General features: G+C 35.9%; 2 protein-coding genes across 6 annotated transcripts; both read right to left on the reverse strand.

The window, feature by feature from the left end:
- Positions 1-339: 339 nt before the first annotated feature.
- LOC147299877 (Phototropic-responsive NPH3 family protein) lies at positions 340-12,733 on the reverse strand. 4 transcript variants are annotated; one of them, XM_086254534.1, is made up of 8 exons: positions 12,473-12,733; positions 12,260-12,367; positions 3,276-3,350; positions 2,820-2,985; positions 2,504-2,573; positions 1,967-2,371; positions 1,137-1,877; positions 340-1,032 (listed from the first exon to the last, which is right to left on the reverse strand). In XM_086254534.1, the coding sequence occupies exons 4-8, from the start codon at positions 2,876-2,878 to the stop codon at positions 520-522; spliced, it is 1,788 nt and encodes a 595-aa protein (XP_086110660.1). In that variant the 5' UTR covers positions 2,879-2,985; positions 3,276-3,350; positions 12,260-12,367; positions 12,473-12,733; the 3' UTR covers positions 340-519. The 4 variants fall into 4 exon arrangements, with proteins under 4 accessions (XP_086110660.1, XP_086110676.1, XP_086110652.1 ...); XM_086254550.1 differs by having other exon boundaries at positions 1,967-2,365; positions 3,276-3,358; XM_086254526.1 differs by having other exon boundaries at positions 3,276-3,358.
- A 6,079-nt stretch (positions 12,734-18,812) lies between these two features.
- LOC147299878 (SMAD/FHA domain-containing protein) lies at positions 18,813-21,563 on the reverse strand. Of its 2 annotated transcripts, none has more exons than XM_086256081.1 (3): positions 21,423-21,563; positions 20,780-21,225; positions 18,813-20,206 (listed from the first exon to the last, which is right to left on the reverse strand). In XM_086256081.1, the coding sequence occupies exons 2-3, from the start codon at positions 21,217-21,219 to the stop codon at positions 19,387-19,389; spliced, it is 1,260 nt and encodes a 419-aa protein (XP_086112207.1). In that variant the 5' UTR covers positions 21,220-21,225; positions 21,423-21,563; the 3' UTR covers positions 18,813-19,386. The 2 variants fall into 2 exon arrangements, with proteins under 2 accessions (XP_086112207.1, XP_086112216.1); XM_086256090.1 differs by having other exon boundaries at positions 21,419-21,523.
- Positions 21,564-22,437: the final 874 nt, after the last annotated feature.

The following is a 22,437-nucleotide window of genomic DNA, read 5'->3' on the forward strand; positions in this document are numbered from 1 at the left end:
CTGAAAATGTCACCGATATCATCGAAATTATCACAAAAATTTGATGTTATAGTGCTAAAATTTCCTCTGACCAAAAAATGAAATTTTTGCCCAAAATTTTGAAATTAAAGACCATGGGTAGTGGTGCTTAGTCATGAGGAATCCTTGGGGCCTGATGGTGAGCTTGTGGAAGAGATCAGAATTGGAGTTTGTTTTGTTCAATTTCTATTTGCTATCAACCTCGTAGTTGTAACGCTGTTTTTGGAAGGAAAGAATGGCTTTTTTTGGCTCTCTTATTATATCCAAGATGATGTATCTTCCTGAGAACCTGATCGCCATCTTCGTCCAAAAAAATAAAAATTAAAAGAAACTAGCTATTTTGACATTTCCTAGGGAAAGAACCCTTTACTAGCACAAATGTTGTAAAGGGCACATAATATTGTTCAGAACTAATGCATTTAAAAAAAAAAAAAAAAAAAACAGTTAAATTACAACAAGTGCAGATTGCAGAGGGAAGAAGGATGTTTGATGATATTTTTGCTACCTGTCTTTGCCTTTGTCGCGGCCATGGTCTGATCTACTTCTCCTTTGTATCATCTTCTTAGCGTCCAACTTGGTCCCCGCTGATCCATTATCTAGTTCTACTTGTTCAATTTCTCCTCTCACAACCTTTCTTTCCATTTCCAATGGCAGCTTTCCGTCTGATCTTTTTGCTTGTTGATAATCTTTTTTCCCACTACTGAATTTTTCATGATCAGCTGCTCCTAATTTCAGCTTACCACCATGATTCTCTAATTCCCTACTTGTAGCCGTTGGTGTTTGTTTTCCTCTGGAAAATAGTTCCGGGGATACTATAGGCTGCAGCTTATGATGATGATCAGTTGCTGACTTGGAAGCTGATCTCTCTTGTTCAAAGAAGAGGACTTGCACAACAGTCCTCAATGGTAGCCGCTCATTTTTGACAGCATGACCGCGTACTTCCGGCGACAACTTCTGGCAGTCTAAAATGCGGCAGAGGCGCTTCTTCTCTGCCTTGCTCACATCATTGTGCTCCTGCTTAATCAGTAATAAGCGAGAGTGAATTTACAACAGCTAGCAAGAAAATTAATTAATTATGCATCGATCATATATGCATGCATGGTACTTAATTTAATTACCTTGAGATAAATGTTAATAGCCTTGTAGATGTCATCATGGCTTTCCCTTGCAATATCTGGAAAAGCTTCAGCCAGAGATACCACTTTTAATACCGGCATGTTCACATCCTTAGCAACCACTTGAAGGTAAGAATCAATGAGTTTCCCAACCTTTCTCATTGTCATTAAAAAGTGGTTGTTCTGGTGTGCATCTGCAGGAGAATATTGTCTTCTCCATAGAACCAAGAAACTTTCTACCACTGCCAAAACCAAGTCAATGTCATAAAATTGTGGGTCATTGGGTGAGTGTGAAGAAAAAAGCAGGTCATCCACTGTTGCCTCTTCAAGTTGTAGACTGCATCTCCGCAATAGTTCAGTCTTTGCCACTGGAGAGACTCCTAGATAATTTGCAATTTTAAGAAGCCTTAGCAAGAAACCGACTGAAACGGATCCCTTATCTCCAGGAATCATACTCACAATGGCATCAACAATTCGTCGATTCTTTTCCATCACTTCCTGATCAGACGACGCTACTAGTCCTCCTGATGAATTGATCTCTGGTAGCCATCGACAAGCATAGACATGTAAAGCTTCCCCAATCAGCTGTGGTGGCAGCATATACGTCGATCGAACGGCAGTAATTATGCATCGAAATAGGTCTATATCAAGGTCTGATATGTCCTCTGTCCACCAATCCTTGGGGACAGAGTGATGGTGCTTCTTGGTGTAACCAGGTCTAGTATAAGTGTAGGACCATGTGACCTGCAAAGCAAAGCAAAGGTACTATCTTTATTTTGACAATTAATTAGCAACTGATATATAGAAGATGAATATAGACATATATGTTAGACCTTTGGAGAGGGTGTGAGGATCTTTTCAACAATTGAATCAATGCACTTTCTGATGATTCCAAGATTGTCAGACCACTCGGGCAACTTAACAGTGGTCTGTAGTGTGACAATGGAGTCTTTCCAACCTTGAAGAATACATGAATTCAGGAAGGCCTCGAGTTTTACCACAAAATTTCCCTTTTCTACTGATTCAGTCATTCGAAGGAACTTAGCAGCACAAAATGCAGGCACAAAGTTATGGGCACTGAGATTGATTGTGATCCCATAACAGAACTTAGCACACAATTCGAAAGCATCTTCGCCTCCTGGAATATCATGAAGCTCGATGCTCACCTTCTCGGAATCACCAGAACCAGAGCAAAGCCGTTGCAAGAGCCCACATTTCGAAACAAGTGCGAACTGCAGCTAAGAAAACCCCACAATAATTAACTTGCTTATTTGAACAAGAACAAGCATTGATCCACATGCACATTAGCACAAAAAATCAAGCTACATTATTATTTCTTATCAATTACCAATCCATCCCTAAGACCATACCTTGTGGAGAAGATAACGGATGTTGTTAATTTGTATGTGAAGGTCGCTGGCTACATCTGTAATCACGGTCCTACATTAATTATAGTCATCAACACAAAATCCATCAGTTTTTTCAAGTTCCAATATTAAAAAAAATTCAGTGCACACCTTTAATTTTAACAATTTCAGTACTATATATGTCAGAACATATGGAAAAATTGATCTAATTTATACATTTTGTTTAACGAGTTAAGTAATTGTCATTCATGATTCATCTATATATGAATAGAAAATTACTATTGTGGAACATAACAACTCATGTAAATATAATTAGTACCTGGTAGCTTCTTCTGTGTAGAAGGTGTCCGGCTTGGTCCCAATTTTCATAAACTTCATTTTGGGAATATGGTCTATATTTTCCTATTTACAGATAAAAATCAAATAACAACGGTCCTCCCTTCAAAATTAAAAACTGATAGCTGCCCCTCTTGGATAATTTAATTCTGAAAAAAAAAAAATCAGACCCGAATTTAAATAATATTGCTCCTTTACTTGCGAATTAGTTAAAAGCTAGATCCATGTAGATATCAAAAAATAAAACAAATTAATTGGGTTTGCAGAAGAAGAAGAAGATAAAAGAGAAGACAAATAAAGTAAAAAGCATGATATGTATATCCTGTCGAAATTAAAGCTGTATACACATGTGAAATTCAATAAAAAAAAAATGTGAAAGTCAACCATTAAAATTAAGAATGAAATTGTGAATTGAAGTAGGCCTAGCCAGCTTTATTACCTGATCGATCATCACCAGCTTTCATCCAAGGTGTGCGAGGACCCGCATTGTTCCGGCATATATATATATAGCACCCTGCAATGCTGCAAGCCCTTTAATTTATAGCTAGGTCTATAAGGAATTGAGGAAGGAGTTTAAATGCTATAATTAATTACTTCCTAAAATTTTCTATTAAGGAAAAAAGGAAAGAAAATATAAAATATGTCAGTTTTTTCTGTCCATACGGGGTATATATGTGTGAGAGTGAGACTCTCTGAATTGAAGTCAAGAGACCAATTGAATTGGCACTGCATATTTCCAACCTTATTTGCCTGTTTGCCACAACCCATGCATGCATCTTTGGCAGTTACTGTATAAAGTTAATTAAGTTGTTAAAGCTCATTAATTATGTGAACGCAGCCACTCTGACTGACTCACCGCTGACGTACGTTAATGGGTTATGCTTTCCCTACTCTCTAGTCTTAGGGATGGCAACGGGACGGACTTTACAAGAAAGAATTACTTCTACCAAAAGAAGGGTCCATAACTTCTATTTAAGTAGTTTATGTATCTGTGGACGATTTGATTGATCCTGCTCCGGTCACCATATTTACACATTTAGATGCTATTACCGTACTATAAAGAGGATTAGCCCGGGCAGACTTTATAAGAAAGAATTACTTATATCAAAGAAGGGTCCAGAACTTCTATTCAAGTAGTTTATGTACCTGCGGATGATTTGACTGATCCTGCTTCGGCCATGACATTTGCATATGCATTTAGATGCTACTACGTACTATAAAGAGGACTAGCCGGAGCGGGCCGATTTTTGCCTCCCTATTTCCGTCCTGACAAAAAAACCCATTCCCAACCCCATTTCATTCCCCATCCCTATTCGCGTTAGGAATCGGATTCCCCGTAGGGAAACGGGTTCCCCATTTATAGTAAATATAATAATTAATTAAATAAAATTAACATCCCAAAACTATCATATACTATGTATTTACATAGTACATGTATAAAACATAAAAAATAAATAAATAATGCATGGTATACTATGCATGAAAGTAAATAATATATAATATATATGTATTATAGTGATGGGAATGCATGTTGCACATCATATTTTATTTTTTTACTATTTATATTATTAAAAAGTAAATTATTCTAAAATCCATTTTACAGTCCTTAATAATAAACAAATACACCTAAAAAGTTAGAATGATGAATAGGTCCACTTTATACAAATAAAGTCCACATTATATTATGTTCCGTGTTTTTTGCGCCGAGCCCTAGGTGGGTTTTAAAAAAAAAAATGGGAAATTTGCCAGTGTCACACAGTAGCAATTTATAAGGTGTTTTTACAATTTAAATAGCTACCATCGCACAGTAACAGTGATTGCCACTATCGGATAGTGACAATTTCAAAGCGCACATTGCCATTTTGCCGAACGATCGGTGGGTTGTACTGAGTGCTCGACTCATTAAAGTGGACTGGGCAGTCACTGTGTTTTTGCAAGTGGGCCGGCCGATCAGGGTATTTTTTGTTTTGGACTTTAAAAAAAATATTCTAATTTAAAATGTATAAATATATCAAAATTAAAATAAAATTAAAATAGTAAAAAAAAAAAGGATAATTTTAGCAAAAGTACTTTAACTATACCCTTATCGCAGTTGAAGATGTCATATTCATTTTTTTCTAATTAAGGATCTCAAACTTTTTGTTTGGCTTAATTAAGGGTTTTCGATCAAAAATACCAGTTTTGCGGGGCAAAAATGTCTTTTTACTTAAAAATTATTAAAAAATAAAAATAATCATAAAAAAAATCCACAAACTCTCCAAGACCCCACCCCCGACCTTCCTCCACCCAGCCCCGCCCATCTCTTCTCTCTGCCTCACTTTTTCTCTCATCTCTCTCTGCCTCTCATCTTTTTCTCTTTGCCCGCCACCCAACTCCCCCCCAGCCCCGACCCACCTTCCCCTACCCAGCCCCGCCCATCGTCTATCTCTCTGCCTCAATTTCTCTTTCATCTCTCTCTGCCTCTCTTCTCTTTCTTTCTGCCTGCCCACCCAGCTCCCCCAACCTCGACCCACCTTCCCCAACCCAACACCGCCCATCTCCTCTCTTTACCTCACTTTCTCTCTCATCTCTCTCTGCCTCTCCTCTCTTAGCTTAATTTCTCTCTACCCGCCCACCCAGCTTCCCCCCTCCCCCCAAACCCCCAAGCCCGAACCTCCCTACCCCCACCTCCTCCCTTCTTCAGTCAGCCTGTCCCTTACCACCAGCGACCCTCTGCTCTGGCAACCCCCTCCCCCTCACTGGCTTTTCCCTCTTCCCTAAACCCACCCACTCTCTCCCTCTTCTCTTTCTCTGCAACTTCACCCCAAATTCCCATTCTTTTTTTTTCCCTAAACCATACACACAAAACCCATTCAAACAAACAAGAAGAAAGAGACAGCGAGATACCACCGTTGATGTCGTCGATGATCGAATTTGTGGGAGGAGATAGTGGAGCAGTTCTTGTCGAGCCTGGGTCACCGACGGTAGGGACTATCGTTGACCAGAGAAGGGAGAAGGTGGGGGTGGGGAGGGTCGAGCCTGGGTGTGGGAGGGTTTGTAGATTTTTTTTTTTTTTTAAGTTTCATTTTGTTTTATTTTTATAATTTTTTAGGTAAAGAGATGTTTTTGCCCCTTCAAAATTAGTATTTTTGACTGAAAACCCTTAATTGAGCCAAATAAAAAGTTTGGGATCCTTAATTGGAACAAAGTGAATGTCGCATCTTCAATTGCGACAATGGGTATAGTATGAGTCCTTTTGCTAAAATTATCCCTAAAAAATATTATATAAATATATAGGAAGCTTATATTCACAGTACAAAAAAGTCTTTCTGCACTCCATCTTTTTATTTATTGAAATAAAATGTCACGAATGCTTATACTGTTATTCTTACATTAACCCAACTTGTGGTATATTCTTTTCCTCCATCTCCAATCACCTAGCAATCCACATAAGATGATTATCAAAACTCAATTTTCCTTTATTAATAAAACCTAAAAAATTCAAAGCCTTCATCTATGAGACTAAAACAACAGTGTTGATAGGATTGAAAGCATGGTTCAAAAGCTTGACTTAGAAGATTACAATTTCAAATGCAAACTTGGACATGGATTAAAACCTAGGAAGCAGAGTTTTCCCACTACACATTGAGAACAAGAGATGAATGCAATTGGATTGGGTTATTTGACGAGGAGGAGTTTGTAATTTTCCTTCACCACTGAGGAGATAGAAATTCAGGTGAAAATTCGCTTAGAAAACTCGTAAAATTTTCATCTTCACCGATAGTTGCAGAGCTCAAAACGGATTTCCATATGACCATAGCTTTGGGATATTTGGGTTGAGCTCACCTCCATAACATGAGTAGTTGTTTTGTTTTAGGGTATGCTTGTAGGTTCCAACTTACAAAGCCCAGCGGCACAAGTCCATCTTTTATGTGCTCTATGGGCTTGTGATAAATACAGGTTCCATTAAGGCTTATTTACACCATTGCCCCCTGTAAGATACACTTTTTTTCACTTTGCCCCCTGAAACTTAAATCCTCTCAGTTTGCCACCTGAACTTCACAAAGTTGTTGCAAAATACCCTATGCCATTAACTCTGTCAATTTTTCCGTTAAAATAGCTGACGTGGCACCTATATGGCATGAGTGAGACCCTTTTTTAGTTATGTAAAATCCATGTGGACACAAAAAATAATTTTTAAACTAAAAAATAATAAGATCCGTGTCAATTTTTTATAATTTTGTTTGTCTACATGGATCTTACATAACTAAAAAAGGGTCTCACTCATGCCATATAGGTGCCATGTCAGCTATTTTAACAGAAAAATTGACAGAATTAACGGCATAGGGTCTTTTGCAACAATTTTGTGAAGTTCAGGTGGCAAACTGAGAGAATTTAAGTTTCAGGAGGCAAAGTGAAAAAAAGTATATCTTACAGGGGCAATGGTGTGAATAAGCCTTCCATTAATGGGGAAAGAATGAATTTTGCTATTTATCTGGTGAGATTGGTGGCTAAATAGAGATGGTGGATAATCACAGGTTTGTTTGATGTGTTGTGAGACTCTGAGATGTGAGCCGGAAACGATGAAGCTAAAGCAGAGGTTTTCCTGGCATTTTCCTTAATAAATAAAGGGATGGAGTGCAGAAAGACTTTTTTGGAGTGACAATATCGGCTCCCAATATATAATAAAATATTAAACAAGGACAGGGAAGCTAGGGACCCTATTCCCCATCCCTGAACCCGAACCCAAGTTTGGGAATGAAATTGTCCCTATCCCCGCCACCATCCCCAATTTTCTCCCCCATACCCATCCCATTCGGGGCGGTACCCTACAGGTATCGGTTTTGATGGGGAGAATTGCCATCCTTATCTAGTCTTCGAATTCCTAACACAAGTAGAAAGAAACTCAACAACAACAACTACCACCTTAACTGAGTATTAAGCTAACTATATATATATATATATGTATATATATATTAATTAGTCTTTAATTTTGGCTGCCTAGCCATTTTGAATTCATTCTAAATATATAGAAATATTATCGGTTCAATCCTACTTTTGTTTTTTTGGATTTCCAACTTAGGCGAATTGACAAGAACGTCGATGGATCAATCAGTAAGGACGTCGACGTATTGGCAAGGACATCGACGTATCAACAAGGACTTTAATTGACCTATCAGCTCTTTTATTTGATGTATCGTTCGATGCTACAATTTTCTATTTTTTATCCCATTTTCGACAGGATTTAATCAATGTTACTTGTTAGGTCTTACCTCTCAAATTTTGAGTTTAAAACCTCATATCCAAGCAAAAACCAAGTGTTGAGTGACCGGATCCAAAAAAGTTTGAACTACGCACCAATCAATATATGTAGCCACCTAATTTTTTTTTTTGTTGTCGAATGTAGCCACCTAATTGATGTCTGTGCATGTACATGCAGTCATCGTTGCAGAAGCTTCTTTTAAGATACTGATTGAACCATAGTATATTACATTCTATCGACCACCTTAAACTAATTAACACATAAAAAGTAAGATGATATCTCATTTATTTTCAAGGAGATAGTCTTCGGTGGGGATACTACATTCTATGTCAGTACATCTAACGGTTGCACATATGTCAGTACGTATGACATAAGCATACGCACCATTACACCATCCGTTTTCAAGACCATCAAATTATCATGGGCCATGGGACCAATTCATTTCGATGATGATTGGTGATGTTGCATGCGGTCATCGTTACAGATGCTTCTTTTGGGATACTGATTGAACCATAAATACATTTTATCGACCAGCTTAAACAACAAATTAGAGGACCTATTAATGTATAACAACAAATTAGAGGACCTATTAAACATGGGATATGTGGGAGCTACCCATATAGCTACCTAAAGAGGTCGAATACGTCCGGACCCGCGAAAACCTTCGGGCTCGTGTTCGAGACCCACAGAGGTATCCAAATACAACCAAATGCAACCCTGTTGGGACAGACCCATGCACCTCGTGACTTATAGGACCTAGGAAATCCAAATTGGATTAGAACTCTAACTCCCATATAAATCAAAGTTGCTTGAATCCTCCCCAAATAAGGATCAAGCATAGAAATTCACTCCTACAAGGAGTAATGCTTCCGGATGACTACAAGTTTGATAAACTTACAGTCATAAGGTCATGGGGTTTCCTCCAAACATCTATAAATACTTCCTCATATGCACAAGATCAAGGTAACGTCATCTATGACTCCAAGATTATTTACTTAGGTTTTATTCAAATTCATTACTGACTTGATCGTCGGAGGGCTCTTGGTGGGCATCACACCGGTGCCCTCTCACCTCAAAGCGTTTTCTCATGTCTTATTTGCAGGATGTATAGGTCCATCAATAAAGTGACGATTTTATGCTTCAACAATGACATAGGCTTACGCATCATTACACCATCTGTTTTCAAGACCATCAAATAATCATGGCCTTCAATGAGACCAATTTATTTCATTATCATGTCCGACCAAATTGAAAATGGATAAAATCTATCTATATATAGATTTTTTACTTATGTGATCTCATATCTTTATAAAGTGAGAATGAGAGTATGGATGTTACGGGCTTCATAAAATATGGGATCACATAAGTAACCCTTTTTCCTAATAGCACTTAATAATAAGAAATTATAATTTCAAAGGATAGAACTATATAATGATGTAATTAAGAAAAAGTAAAAAATATTTACAGCTACCATTACCTGGGTTCAGTATAAGTGGGTGGTTAATTTCTATGGTTTACGAAATACTTGTACTTAAAAAATGTATTAGTGAAACATGGTAATTATCTCAAATAATTTGAAGAACTTGAATATATATCACTATTAAAAAAATCCCCATTACCGACAGATCCGTCAGTAATAATTTATTTTTTGTCACTAATAACTTATTACTGATGAATTTTGGTCGAATAAAGTTTAAGAATCGATTTTTCCAACCACCACTAAAATGGCTTTGGTAAACGTTTCAACTGTTGGCAATCATGAGAATTCAACATTTGTCAGGATAGTATTTAGTGAAGGAAAAACTGTTGGTGAATGCCTTTACCAATGGTTTTGTCCACTATCGATAATTAAAATCGTCGCTAATAGCTATTTAGCAGTAATACAGTTAACGGTCAATATTAATTCTCATCCTTAATTAATTAATTTCTAAAGTAAATAATTTCAAAGTCCATTTTACACTCTCTAATATTAAATAAACCCACCTTTTTTTTCTTAATGTTAAAAAATTTCACCTAATGATAAATAAACTCACCTTTTAAAAAATAAGCACTCAAATTGAAAAAAAAAAAAAAAAAATTGCCGCTAAGTGCAAATGAGGCGTTATATAGTAGCAATAGTCACTGTTCAACAATAACTATGCAACTATAGTTCCTGTTTGACTGTAACTTTACAACGATGAACATGACAAGAGTTGATGTGACTCCATAAGGATGATTTGTTGTGTTTTATGTTGGTTTTGTAGACTTTTGACTTGTTTATGTAAGTAAAAAAACTATAAGTATTATGTTTATGCATTTTTATAGTTGTTGCAATAGTAAATATAGCAGCTGTGTAATTTTGAATATAATAATACAATCACTGTTCAACAGTGTTAAAAATGAGAGGAAAAGAAAGGGCTATGTGCCCAGCGTGTTTTTTCATTAATGTGGGCTGAGTTATCACATGGTTTTTGAATTTGGACTGGGCTATTATTGTATTTATCATTTTGGGTTTTAAAAAATCCCTAATTTCTAACCCATATAATTAACTTTTCTTGGTTTTTCTTTTTTCTAGATATAAATGATCGACTTGGGTATAGATCATGGTAAATTAATCCACTTAAAGAGTTTTTTTTTTAAGTTCAAAACGAAAAATATCTTGATCGGCCGGCTCACTTGTAAAAACACAATGATTGGCCGGTTCACGTACTTTAATGAGCCGAGCGCTCGACACTATCACTGAGCACTCGGTACAACCCCCTGAGCGCTCGGCAAAATTCCACTTTGCCTAGTGAATTAGAAGCATATTTTTCAAGGGAAAAGCAAGATAAAATAATTGTATGACTTGTATTTTAATTAACCATATGTATGCTATAACATATATAGGACAAGTATGCCCGGTCAGTGATCACACTTGCAAATTTCTAATGCACAAACGGCATGAACAAATTATAAGCAAAGGAAAATAAGAATCTCAATCGATCTCTTTTGCAAGGAATATTAACATATAAATTAAATAAGAGAAGAGGGCAAGAAAGAAAACCTCATGATGATCGATCGAAATGAGGATGTGATTCATATAGTAAGTGAGGCAGAAGGCTTTTTTTGATGATAGCTAGCTAGCTATCGTACGTGGTGTGTGCTTTCACAGACAGGTGAGGGTAAAGTCCAAAGAGAGAAACCATATTAATTTAGTGATAAATGATAATGTGGCACAACAGCCAGTACGTACACTCCTTATCAACATAACAAAAGGCTAGCTAGCCTTTGAGATATGTTATTCTTCGTTTTCTTCAATTCCAAGTAGAAGAAAAATATATATAGCAGCACATGCACTTTTGTTAAAGGTAGGCAGCTTTATTGAATATATAATTAGTAGCAAGCTAGATCCCAACACCATAGTGCCATATATATAGAAACAAATTAGGGATATAACAAAATGCATGCGTAGCCTATCTATATATGTCATGCTAGCCTTTGCTTGCTCAATGACAATGTATACACTTACAGCCACAGGAATATATATATCAAGTTGGCCGAGCAGTAATATTTGGAGGCCATTCACTATTCTATTTAGGGAGCACTGTCTTTTCACATTCGTAAAGAGCACCTCCATAAGCTCCACAATTAATGTTTTGTTAATTTCTCTTTGTCCATATGTATTCTATGGGAATTTTTCAACTTTTTGAATTGGATGATTTATACAAGTATATAATATATAATTAAAGCTAGTCTGCCTGCTTACAGCCTCTTTTAGATCGACATTATATATTTATCCTCTAGCAAATTAAGTATATATGGCGGAATCTTTCTTTTTTCATCTGTATAACAGAATGAAAAGGCACTATATTATATCCATATATGATCGAGCTATTGGATTAATAATAAGGGTGTTTTTCAAAAGTGAAAGTTAGCTTTAATATATCTAGCTTTAATTTGTGTTATATATATATATATTCAGGGAACCAGCTTTAAACAACACAAATTAATTAAAGCTAGATTTCTATATATGATCAATCAAATCACTCCAATTTCCCTAGCTAGTTCAATACTAACTAATTAATTTAATTAGCAATCGATCCGTAGTGGGATGACTGATCAGCTAATTACTGTGCAGAATATATAAATATATGTGTATCTTGATCCAGTTAATATATAATTAATAAGAATTTATTAATATATTGAGTTTAGAACGTACTTACCGCAAGTAAAGAATTGAAGTTGTTGTTGAATTCCAAGGCTGCAGCACGAAATTTGGAGTCGAAGGAGCAACGCGCGTACAACTTTTCCTTCAAACTCGCTCCAAGTGACTGGACATAAAGATGGATCATCAGGAATTGTCTTTCCGATATGGATTCATTGAAGCCAGCAATTGCAACAATTAATTAAGGAGTATCATGATCAGTACGTATTACCAAGCACATGTATATTTATATATAAGCATCGGTGCGAACGAAGGTGATCGAGATGCATATATGCAACGTCCACAGCTGGAGGATTTCATGCATACAATCGATCCTCAGAGAGAGAGAGAGAGAGAGATAACAATTATGGGTTTGTGTTAGGTAGCTAGGTAGAATCAACTACTGTGATACACCAACTAATAAAGAAAAATGATGGAGTATAATCTCTGGATGTGTCACCACCAACACAATTGGGGACCGCAGGGAGAGAGAGAGAGATAAGAGTACGTGTGTGGTTGGTTGGGATTAGTCAACATAGTAATGTATCAAAAGCTAGCACAATCACAAAAAGAAGCTAGCTAGGACAGGAGAGAGGGATCCATCCATCCATCCATCCATCATCTATCGAATTATAAATCGAAAAAGCAAACTAAGGATGGATGGATCATGGACCAGTCTAGCTCTAATTCCATGTTCTAACTATATGTTAGGAATTATGTCTCTTTTTATGATCTTATAAATTCTTCTCTCTCTCTCTCTCTCTCTCTCTCTCTCTTCAGGTCGAGGTTGAGGGCCTTGAGGCCATTAGGCCAACAGAGGTGGTAGCTAGCTAGCTAGCAAGGTTGAAATTGGTGCTCTATGATTGAATTGAATTTGATCACAAAAAGCATGCAATTGCAATATATGCAAGTGGGAAGGCAGCCTAGTTAGAGACTAGTGCTCATCGCATTCGCGTGGGACCCTAGAGCTCGCTCTCTCTCTCTCTCTCTCTCTCTCTCTCTCTCTCTCTCTCTCTCTCTCTCTCTCTCTACATTGAGATTTGAGATTTGAAAGAAAAGAAAGATCCCTCCCTAGCCCGATCACCAGTTATGTCCTGTGGTGTGGTGTGGTGTGGTGTGGTGTGTTGTGCATGCATATTGCATTCCTCAATAATCATGCTTTCCCCCACTATGTAGGTATATTCTTCTTCTAAAGCATGCTGGTTGGCTCCTCTTCATCTGCATGTCGGCCACGTGTCCCCTCCTGTACCGTTGGTTACATCTCACACACAGTCACCACTATTGCCGTGGCTTCCTTGTCGGTTGCTTTCAAGGCCAGACATAGACAAGTCCCACTCACTACTCTCCAGTGTCAACCAACCTCCACATAAAATATATTATACTCGACACTCTGCTCGTGTGACATTATTCCCACGTGTGTCGCTAGCTATTTGGCTAGCTAACTTCATCATAAAGTTAATCAGATATACAGGATAATTCTAATCCAAGGGCCCCGCATGATATAGACTATAGTGAAATAAGAGACCGGAGGGTCCACCCATCCCTTCAGTCCTTTCATTCAAATTAAGATCGATCAGCTAATTACGTGTTCATTAATTATTAATTAATGCCATATATTCCTTTTATCTTGTCAAAGAATAACTTACATAGGACAAATAGTATGCCACTTAGAGAGAGAGATAATGAGGGGGAGGGGGATACCACCTATATCTATCACGGGATAAATAAGTTCTTCCCATAATGAAAAAAATTTAATATTGGTCAATCTCCAGCAAGTAGTTAAATTTCAAGTTTCAACGAAATTTTGAAGGTTCAGAAACATGAAAATTTTAAGAAAATTTCGATTTCGTTAAAAATTAGACATAAATGACGAAAATTGTTATCAAAATATGAAAATTTTGAATGAATTTTTAACATATTATTTACTACATTGATAAAAAAAATTTTGAAAAAATCAAATTATATAACAGGTTTCATGTGATATAAAATGAATATAATGCGTGCTGGAAACAAATACTGTTAAATAAAATTAAATTGTTCACTAATTAATAATTACATAAATTTTAATGAATACACATCTCAATTTTATTTATACTACAACTTTTTACACTTTATATATAGCATTATGAATTACATAAGTAATCAATATTACATAGAGCTTCTATGAAAATGTTCACTGTCTTTAGTATCCTCATGTGCAGAGTAGGTGTACTGTGAAGAATAATCATCTCATAATACTTCTCCATAATAATTTTGCATATAATTATTAACATGCTAACATGTAATTATAATACTAAAGTAAAGAACAATAGTAAAAAAATAATAGATGTATAAGAATATCATTGTTTTATGGGATTAACTAATTAACAATAATATTATCATGAGAAAATTACAGATTTGGTTCACTTACTTCATAGCTAGTTCAGTTTTGGTACATGATCTTTTTTAAATTCAATTTTGGTCTACTTATTATCTAACTTGTTCGGTTTTGGTCCATTTCGTCTATTTTGAATGGATGCTGTTAATTTGAAGAGCAAATATATAATTTTCTTATACGAAATTATAAAATAAAAATAAAATAAAAACAAAACAAATTAAAAAATTAAAACAAAACCAAAAACCCCTTCCCAGGCGCCTAAGCCTTGCCCGACCACCTCCACCCCCACCCAACGCATTCTTGGCCCCGCCCCCTTGCCCGACAAATATGTAAGGTGCAGCGACCATGGCAGTTCGTGCAGAAGGACTCCAGCGCTCAAGCTAGTCAGGCTAGGTAACGGAGAAAGCTCCGACGCTAGGTGGAGCTCGGCGTGGGCCTGGTTCTAGTCTCGCGTAGCTAGGCTCTTGGCTGCAAGCTGGTCGGCGCATAGACTTCTCTAAGGTGGCATGCTGCAGTGAGATTGCCCGGTGGCAGAGAAACTCCGGGGTAGCGCAACTGGATTGACAAGTATTAAGTGGATAATAGTGCCAGTCAGCAAAGTAAAATGACACTTTTAATCCATATAACTTAAAAGCACTAGTATTAGCCCAAATTAATTTGTTGCATCGATCCCATCCCAAGTGCCTACCTAGCTAACCCAATTATGTAATTTATGTTATGACGAGTAAGGCCCTGATGAAATCATGATAGTCATGATCATAATAACATGTTATCATCACTGAAGTTATGATTCACGTACGTAAATTGCTTTCCATTTTCTTAATTAGATTTTGTTATTATTGCCCATACATGCATTGCATTAAAACCACTTATGATTAAATCTTTGCAAAATAATGCTATATTTATCACATTTTTATATTATTTCACGTGTCATTATTTTATTGGATAAAATTTTTTTTTTTTTAATATTCAATGTATAAATATCATATAAATTGTCACATAAAATAATATAAAATTATGATATAAAAATATGAGATATCTACCACTACCGAGCTAACTATGTGCCTTTTGTACGAGAAAGTCTTTACCAAGTTTACCTGCCCATTAATATATATCTAGAGCCACCTCATCTCATCTATAGTACTAGTATGCATCAAGTTATCAACTAATACAAATTATACAATACTATAAATGCAGTGCCCATTAATTGCGTCATAACATTGTTTACTCTCCTAATGGCCCGTGGGTCCCAATATAAACCACAATCAATTTATGATCAATGAAAGCATGAACTAGCTAGCACCGCCTACGTGTATATCAATTAAGATATACTGATCGGTGACTACGGTGCACAATCCAAACAGAAAAACTGAAGAACCGATCGAACCGAATCGGGTGATTAATTTGGTCAGAATATGTATACATGACTTTATTACACTTTACTTACCTAAACTTTGAATTCAATCTCACCTCACTACCTAAAAAAAAAATTGTTTCAATTTATCACATAAATTAAAAATTTATTATAATGTATCACCTTTGTCTCATTTTGTCTAAATTTTTGTTAAAATAAGGGTGTTTTAGTCTTTTCAAATCAGTTTTTTACTGTGTCAAAGTAAGTAAAGCGTAAAAAAACCTTTTTTTTTTAACAATAGGAACTTGAAAAACACCAAAACACTTTTTAACAAAAAGTAAGACAAAATTAGTCAGAGGTGGTACATTGCAACAAATTTTTAATTTAGGTGATAAATAGAGACAATTTTTTTTGTGGTGAAGTGAGAATAAACCTAAAGTTCAGGTGGATAAAATATAAAAAAACCTATATATATATATTATTTTTTCTCTTTTTGTAATATCGATAATATTAGGAATGACAAAAACCCCCCGTAGATCCGAATTTCTACGGAGACCCAATTTGATTAAAGCATAAATGGGGAAGTTAATTAAACGGGGCGGGGTAAGTAAGGTATTGGTTCCCCAATCCCAAACTCGTCCCGATTATATATATTATATTATATTTTTAATATTATATATTTGAATTATGACATAAAAAATGAACAGTACGTCCAAATTATAAAATTATATCTTGTGGGGATAAAAAGGATTACTAGCTATGCATTAACTTGGTAACCAATTAATTTTAGAGCCTTACTAAATATACACACATATATAACAAATATTTTTGTAGTGATCGAATTTCCACCCAACTCCTCATTACTATTGAAAGGCAACCCCATCGCATATTCTTCTGATTACAAAAAAAAATGAATGATATTTTCTTATGCTTTACTTAATACTTTATTGAATCAAGTCTTTTCCTTTTCTTAATTAATGATTAATTCTTTACTAATCTTTCTATTAAGGGTTGTGTTTTTAGTAACACATAGTGGGAAATACAATGATAATCCGGCCGACCCTCAATAAACCGGTTATAGTCCGGGCCATTTTAATGAAAAGACTCATTCAACACAGAACTCACAAAGCGTTTGGTGAGCAGTGCCAAACGCTTTTGTATTTTAGAATATAGTCATTATTCAACAGTGACAACCATCATCACTATCCAATAATGACTATTATTGATCGCATAAAATTAATACTTATAAATATACTTTTTGTCTTTTTATTATATAAACATGTAAAAACAAATAAAACAAATAATTCAAGCTTATGGAGTCACATCTACTATAATTTTAAGAGTAACAGTACGTATTGGATGGACCTTTTAACATTTAAAAACATTAGAGGATGCAGAATGGACTTTAAAATCATAAGTAAATTACTAAAAAGTCTAATTTTAAAGCCCTTTGTACAAAAAACTCACCTAAAAGGTTGAATGATAAATAGGTCCACTTTATACAAATAATTCTACGTTATTTTTTTCATGATTTTTTTTTTTTTCAAAATTAAGCAAATTGTCACAGTAACAATGATTGCTACTTAATAAAATATATATATTTTTTAAATAGTAGCAATTAATAGAGTATTTTTACAATTTAAATAGTTATTGTCCCACAGTAATAGACAGTGACAATATATAGGCTGTTTTTGCAATTTAAATAACTATTCTCACAGTAACAATAATTGTTAAGGTCTAACTGTGACAATTTTCGGCGAACAGTGACATTTGTGTCCAGTTTTCAAATTAAAAAAAATCTCATTGAACGCTCGGCTCATTAAAGTTGACCGGTCAATCATTGTGTTTTCACAAATGGACCGGCCAATCACTAGATTTTCCATTTTGGACTTAAAAAAAAAAAAAAATCCTAAATCATCTACGGTTCTATTAATTTGTTTTTATTAAATTTCTTTAAATTTTAAATCATAATCTCAATTAATCTTGATAGAAGATGTTAGATGTAACTCATACAATGTTTTGATAGTTTGTCAAAAACTTCAAATTAATAAACCACAAGATCGATGATCAACTTGTGGGCAGAAAAGTCTCGCTTCTTTTATATGGGTTGAATTATGCGTCTGGAAGCTAGGGTCATCCTTGTTATAAAACCTAGCACGACTAATATATAAGGAAAATGTTAGAAAGACCATCTCTTTGCACCATCTAGTATATCATATCTCTAATAGAGATAAACCTCACTTGTATTATGAGTCTCACCTTTATTAGAAAAATAGTATATTAGATAATACAAAAAGATGATAAGGCGGGTAAAAGTAAATAATGTAAACTTATACATCACAGCAGGTCCAATATGGCAGTAGTCAATCTCTACTCCATAATGATTCATAATTCATAATTCATAATGGAGATGGCCCTAGCTAGTACTGAAAGTTCCAAAAAGTAAGGATCTTCCATATTTGGGCAATCAGGTTCAGTTGAGTACACCACATTGCCCATGCCTCATTTCACAATGTGGGCACCTTCAACGTGGTATATGCCTGTACGGGATTCACCAGTTAGAGGAATTCTCATTTTTCATGTCTATACTAACTATACCATACGTAAATGCGATTGCAGTTCGTGTTAAATACCTTCTCTCTCTTTCTTTTTTTTTCCTTAACTCAAGAAAGAATGAGAATGAGGATGAAATTGAACTCCTTAATGTTAATCCACACTAGAAACATCATACACATGCTATGCATGTATGATGAGAAGTTATAGTATCAGAGAAAAAACAGGGTATATGAGAGAAAAAAGTAGAGTGGGTTTAACCCAAAAGTAGATAAGGAGACTTAAGTCTAGCATCAATCTCACACATGCTTCTTTTCTATTTTCTTAAGAAACTATACTATAATATGCGCAGTGTGGTGCCAGGTTCTAATAAGAAGTATGTGAATGCATGCATACGTTACAGCCTAATACGTATAATGTGCAACAATATCTGTAAGTTTGGCAAGCTTACAAAGCAAGGAGATATTATCAAAGCACCCACCAACCACACAGCAGCATACCACCCACAAACGTTCTGCTTAAGACACCAGGAAGCATAAACCCATCAAGTCAGTCGTCAGATTGAAACATGACTTAAATAAATGACACATCCACCAGCAATAAATGTATTCTTTCCCATTCCCTCTATCTATGGTTATACAAGTTCGAAGCCAAAATCTCGGACAGTAACTGACCAAGAGATTATAAGTGAGGGCATGCCAATACAAAGAAATTTGCTGATGAATACAACAAAAATCCCATTTGCCAAGGAAGCAAGACCATATAATTTTCATGGACTACAGCTTTTCAACCTCCAAAACATTTTCAAACCCAAAAAGGGGAGAATAAACCATCCATCCACGACTCCGAGGGCTTGCTTCAATCAGTCACCAAATAAATCATCCTCGTCATCGTCGACATGGCTTGAATTAGTTCCGTGGTTTACACTTGATGCCTTCTCATTGGTATCTTTACCTGGAGAAGCTGGTCTGCCACTGGAACTAACAGAAGGATATGCCCAGGAAGAACCCACTTTGCCAGAAAAAGATTCACCATAAAGGTCATCATAAATCCCACTTTTTGAACCAGTTTTCATTCTATTTAAGACCTGTTGTAATTTTTCAGTCATACCTTTCTGGGAAGAATTGTCTTCTTTGGCAGATAATTGCTCCTTCCCTTTGGGTATTACTGTAATCTGTACAAGGGATTCATATTTCCCAACAAGGCTTCCTTCTTTTACACCTACTGGACCGGGTTCCGTTTCAACATCCACACCATCTGAAACCCCAACAACTTCTACCAGCTCTCCTCCAACTTGATCCCTGAATGATACTCTTGCCTTCCTAATCCTCTTAGAGGGCCGCTCTGGCTGCTGAGTGTCGCTTTTTCCGCCTGCTAAGTTACCAGACTCATGGGACCTAGGCAGTATGTCAGGCCTGGTCAGGCCATAACGATTTAGAAGCGTATTATAAGCCACAATAGCTTCTTCATCAGACGGATCAGGAGGTGGTGGTAGATTAACCTCAGAAGGCAGTGTAGGACGAGGAAAAAGAGCTGCATCATTCTTTCTCAAGACATAAGTTCTAGTTGATGCAGCAAACCGCAAAGACTGCCCCACTTCAAGCTCAACAGGGATATCTTTAGTCACCCGTTCATTTGCAACAAAAGTACCATGTGCAGATCCCAAATCAATTACATAAATGCTGTAGAAGGGATATAAGCTTGTAAATACCATGACCAAACTAAGGATACAAAACCTCAACAACATCACAGAACTAACAAATGGGAAATAACAAAGAAACATCCCAACACTGTTATGGATATGAAAGCACATGGCCATAGGCAATCCCTGAAGCTCCTAAATGATCAATTGAATCATTAAATTTGATGGTTCAGTTCATAAGGCTACTCTGGTATTGTCTAAAAATCCAACATTCCAACTCAACAAACAATCATGGACCCTACACGAGAAACTCGTTTTTAAACTAAAACACATAGAAATATTAAAAACATCCAACACTATAATCTAGATTCTAGATGGAAAGATAGAGTTACTAGAATATTTGCTTTATTCTTGTTTTCTTTACAATTTTGAAGACAGTCGAACCAAACCAACAGTAAATACACAATATACATGCAACTGCAATATCCAACCAGCTGGCAATCAAACACAAACTAAATATACTAACATAAAATTAATAAGAGCAGATGCAAGGAATGAAATAGAAAATCCAAGCAAGAATATGTAATGGAAAACTGAGAGAAGAAGGTCTGACCTTCCATTCTTGTGTGGAACAACAACAGCATGTTGGCGCGAAACAGACTGATGATCAAGCACATAATCACAAGTATGAAACTGGCGGCCAAAGATGTTGCGGCGCCTATCGAGAGTAATGCGATCAAGAACCTGACCATCCTTTAAGACCTCGAGATAATAAACACCAGGGCGGGGCTCAATGGCCCAGTCAGGGGGCTGCCAAGTGGACTGACCCCCACCAAGCTGAGTGAGATGCCCCACGAGAGGGGCAGCCTCGGGCGCGAGGGGGGGCTTCTGAGAAACATGGGGTTGATGTTGGGATTGGGATTGCTGTGAATGCGAAGTGGGAATGGGAATGGGAGTGGGGGTGGATTTGGGAGCGGAACTGGGATTGAGCGAGAAGGGTTCCAAGGACTTGGCTTTCTTAAATCTATCAAGGCCGGCTCTTCCGTACATCATGTAAAACTAAATTTAGTTAGGAGAATGTGGAATTTGAATTCTGAAAGTTGCATAAGCATCGCTCACAATCAACAATGACAATGCTAAAAAGTTGAAGCTACATCTATAATCTAATCGGAAAGCCCTAATAGGATGATAAGCTATGCAGATCAAAATTCAAGTTTGAGAATCGAATCTTAATAGGATTCAAGAGACTTACTTACGCAACTTCAGAGAAGGAACTGGCAAGTGGCAACTGTGAAGAAGAGACCGGGGACACCCTAAACTACGCCAAAGGGTTAAACCCAAAAGCCGCTGCCTCCTCTCCTTCCTTTTGCTTCCCTCCTCCGTCCTCACGTCCTTACTTATATCTCCCTCTCTTCTACGTCTATTGCCAATCATATCCTCACTACTTTTTTATGTTTTTGACCACACTATTTCTTTGTGATGTGCTATATAAAGTAGGGGTGGGCGCGGTGCGGTTCGACTTACTTTTTTCCCGAAATCGTGCGCTGCGCCGAACATTAATACACGGTGCGGTTCGGTGCTTAAAACCGTGAAAGAAATAAAAAAACCAAACCAAACCAGACCATTCAAGGTGCGGTGCGGTGCGGTTCTCCACCGCGGTTTTGGGCCTAATGGGCTATTATTCAGATTAGCACTTTTAGGCCTCACATTTATTTTTTTAAGCCTAAACCCAATTATTTAATGATGCAAACTCATCCTAATTAACAAGTTTTGGCAACAAAAAAACAAATTTACAAGTTAATTCAATGAACTTAACCAAAAAGACTCACACTTTATATGGCATATACCATATACACTTATATAGTATATAACTATATATTATACCCTAGAACTATAAACAATTAAAAATTTTAGTATATAGAGTATAAACTATAAATAATATACTAATTTTTTTTATATAGAATATAAAGAATATACTAATTTTATTATATAGAGTAATGGGTATAATTAAAATTATATACTAAAACATTATTAATTTATTATTATATTATATATCTACAAAATAGGTCATAGGGTTATATAAAATATATTTTTGGGTCTAAACCCTAAAATATAGCTACGTTAATATTAATTCTAATATTTTATTAGGGTTTAGGGTTTATGGTCTAAAGTGTATAAAATGTGTACAAAAAGTGTATAAAAAGTATATAATAATGGTATAAATATATATAAAAATATATATATAATGGTGTATAATATGTATAAAAATAT

Source organism: Dryas octopetala, chromosome 1 (genome assembly GCF_963921425.1).
Source record: "Dryas octopetala chromosome 1, drDryOcto1.1, whole genome shotgun sequence".
Lineage (NCBI taxonomy): Eukaryota > Viridiplantae > Streptophyta > Magnoliopsida > Rosales > Rosaceae > Dryas > Dryas octopetala.

What these genes read in the sequence shown, in the direction of transcription:
- LOC147299877 (XM_086254534.1), bottom strand. Translation starts at nt 2,878, where the DNA reads ATGAAGTTTATGAAAATTGGGACCAAGCCGGACACCTTCTACACAGAA. An exon ending in TACACAGAAGAAGCTACCAG is followed by an intron (nt 2,574 to 2,819) that starts GTACTAATTATA and finishes TAATTAATGTAG; the next exon opens with GACCGTGATTACAGATGTAG. An exon ending in TCCGTTATCTTCTCCACAAG is followed by an intron (nt 2,372 to 2,503) that starts GTATGGTCTTAG and finishes GGGTTTTCTTAG; the next exon opens with CTGCAGTTCGCACTTGTTTC.
- LOC147299878 (XM_086256081.1), bottom strand. Translation starts at nt 21,219, where the DNA reads ATGATGTACGGAAGAGCCGGCCTTGATAGATTTAAGAAAGCCAAGTCC. An exon ending in GTTCCACACAAGAATGGAAG is followed by an intron (nt 20,207 to 20,779) that starts GTCAGACCTTCT and finishes TCCCTTCTACAG; the next exon opens with CATTTATGTAATTGATTTGG.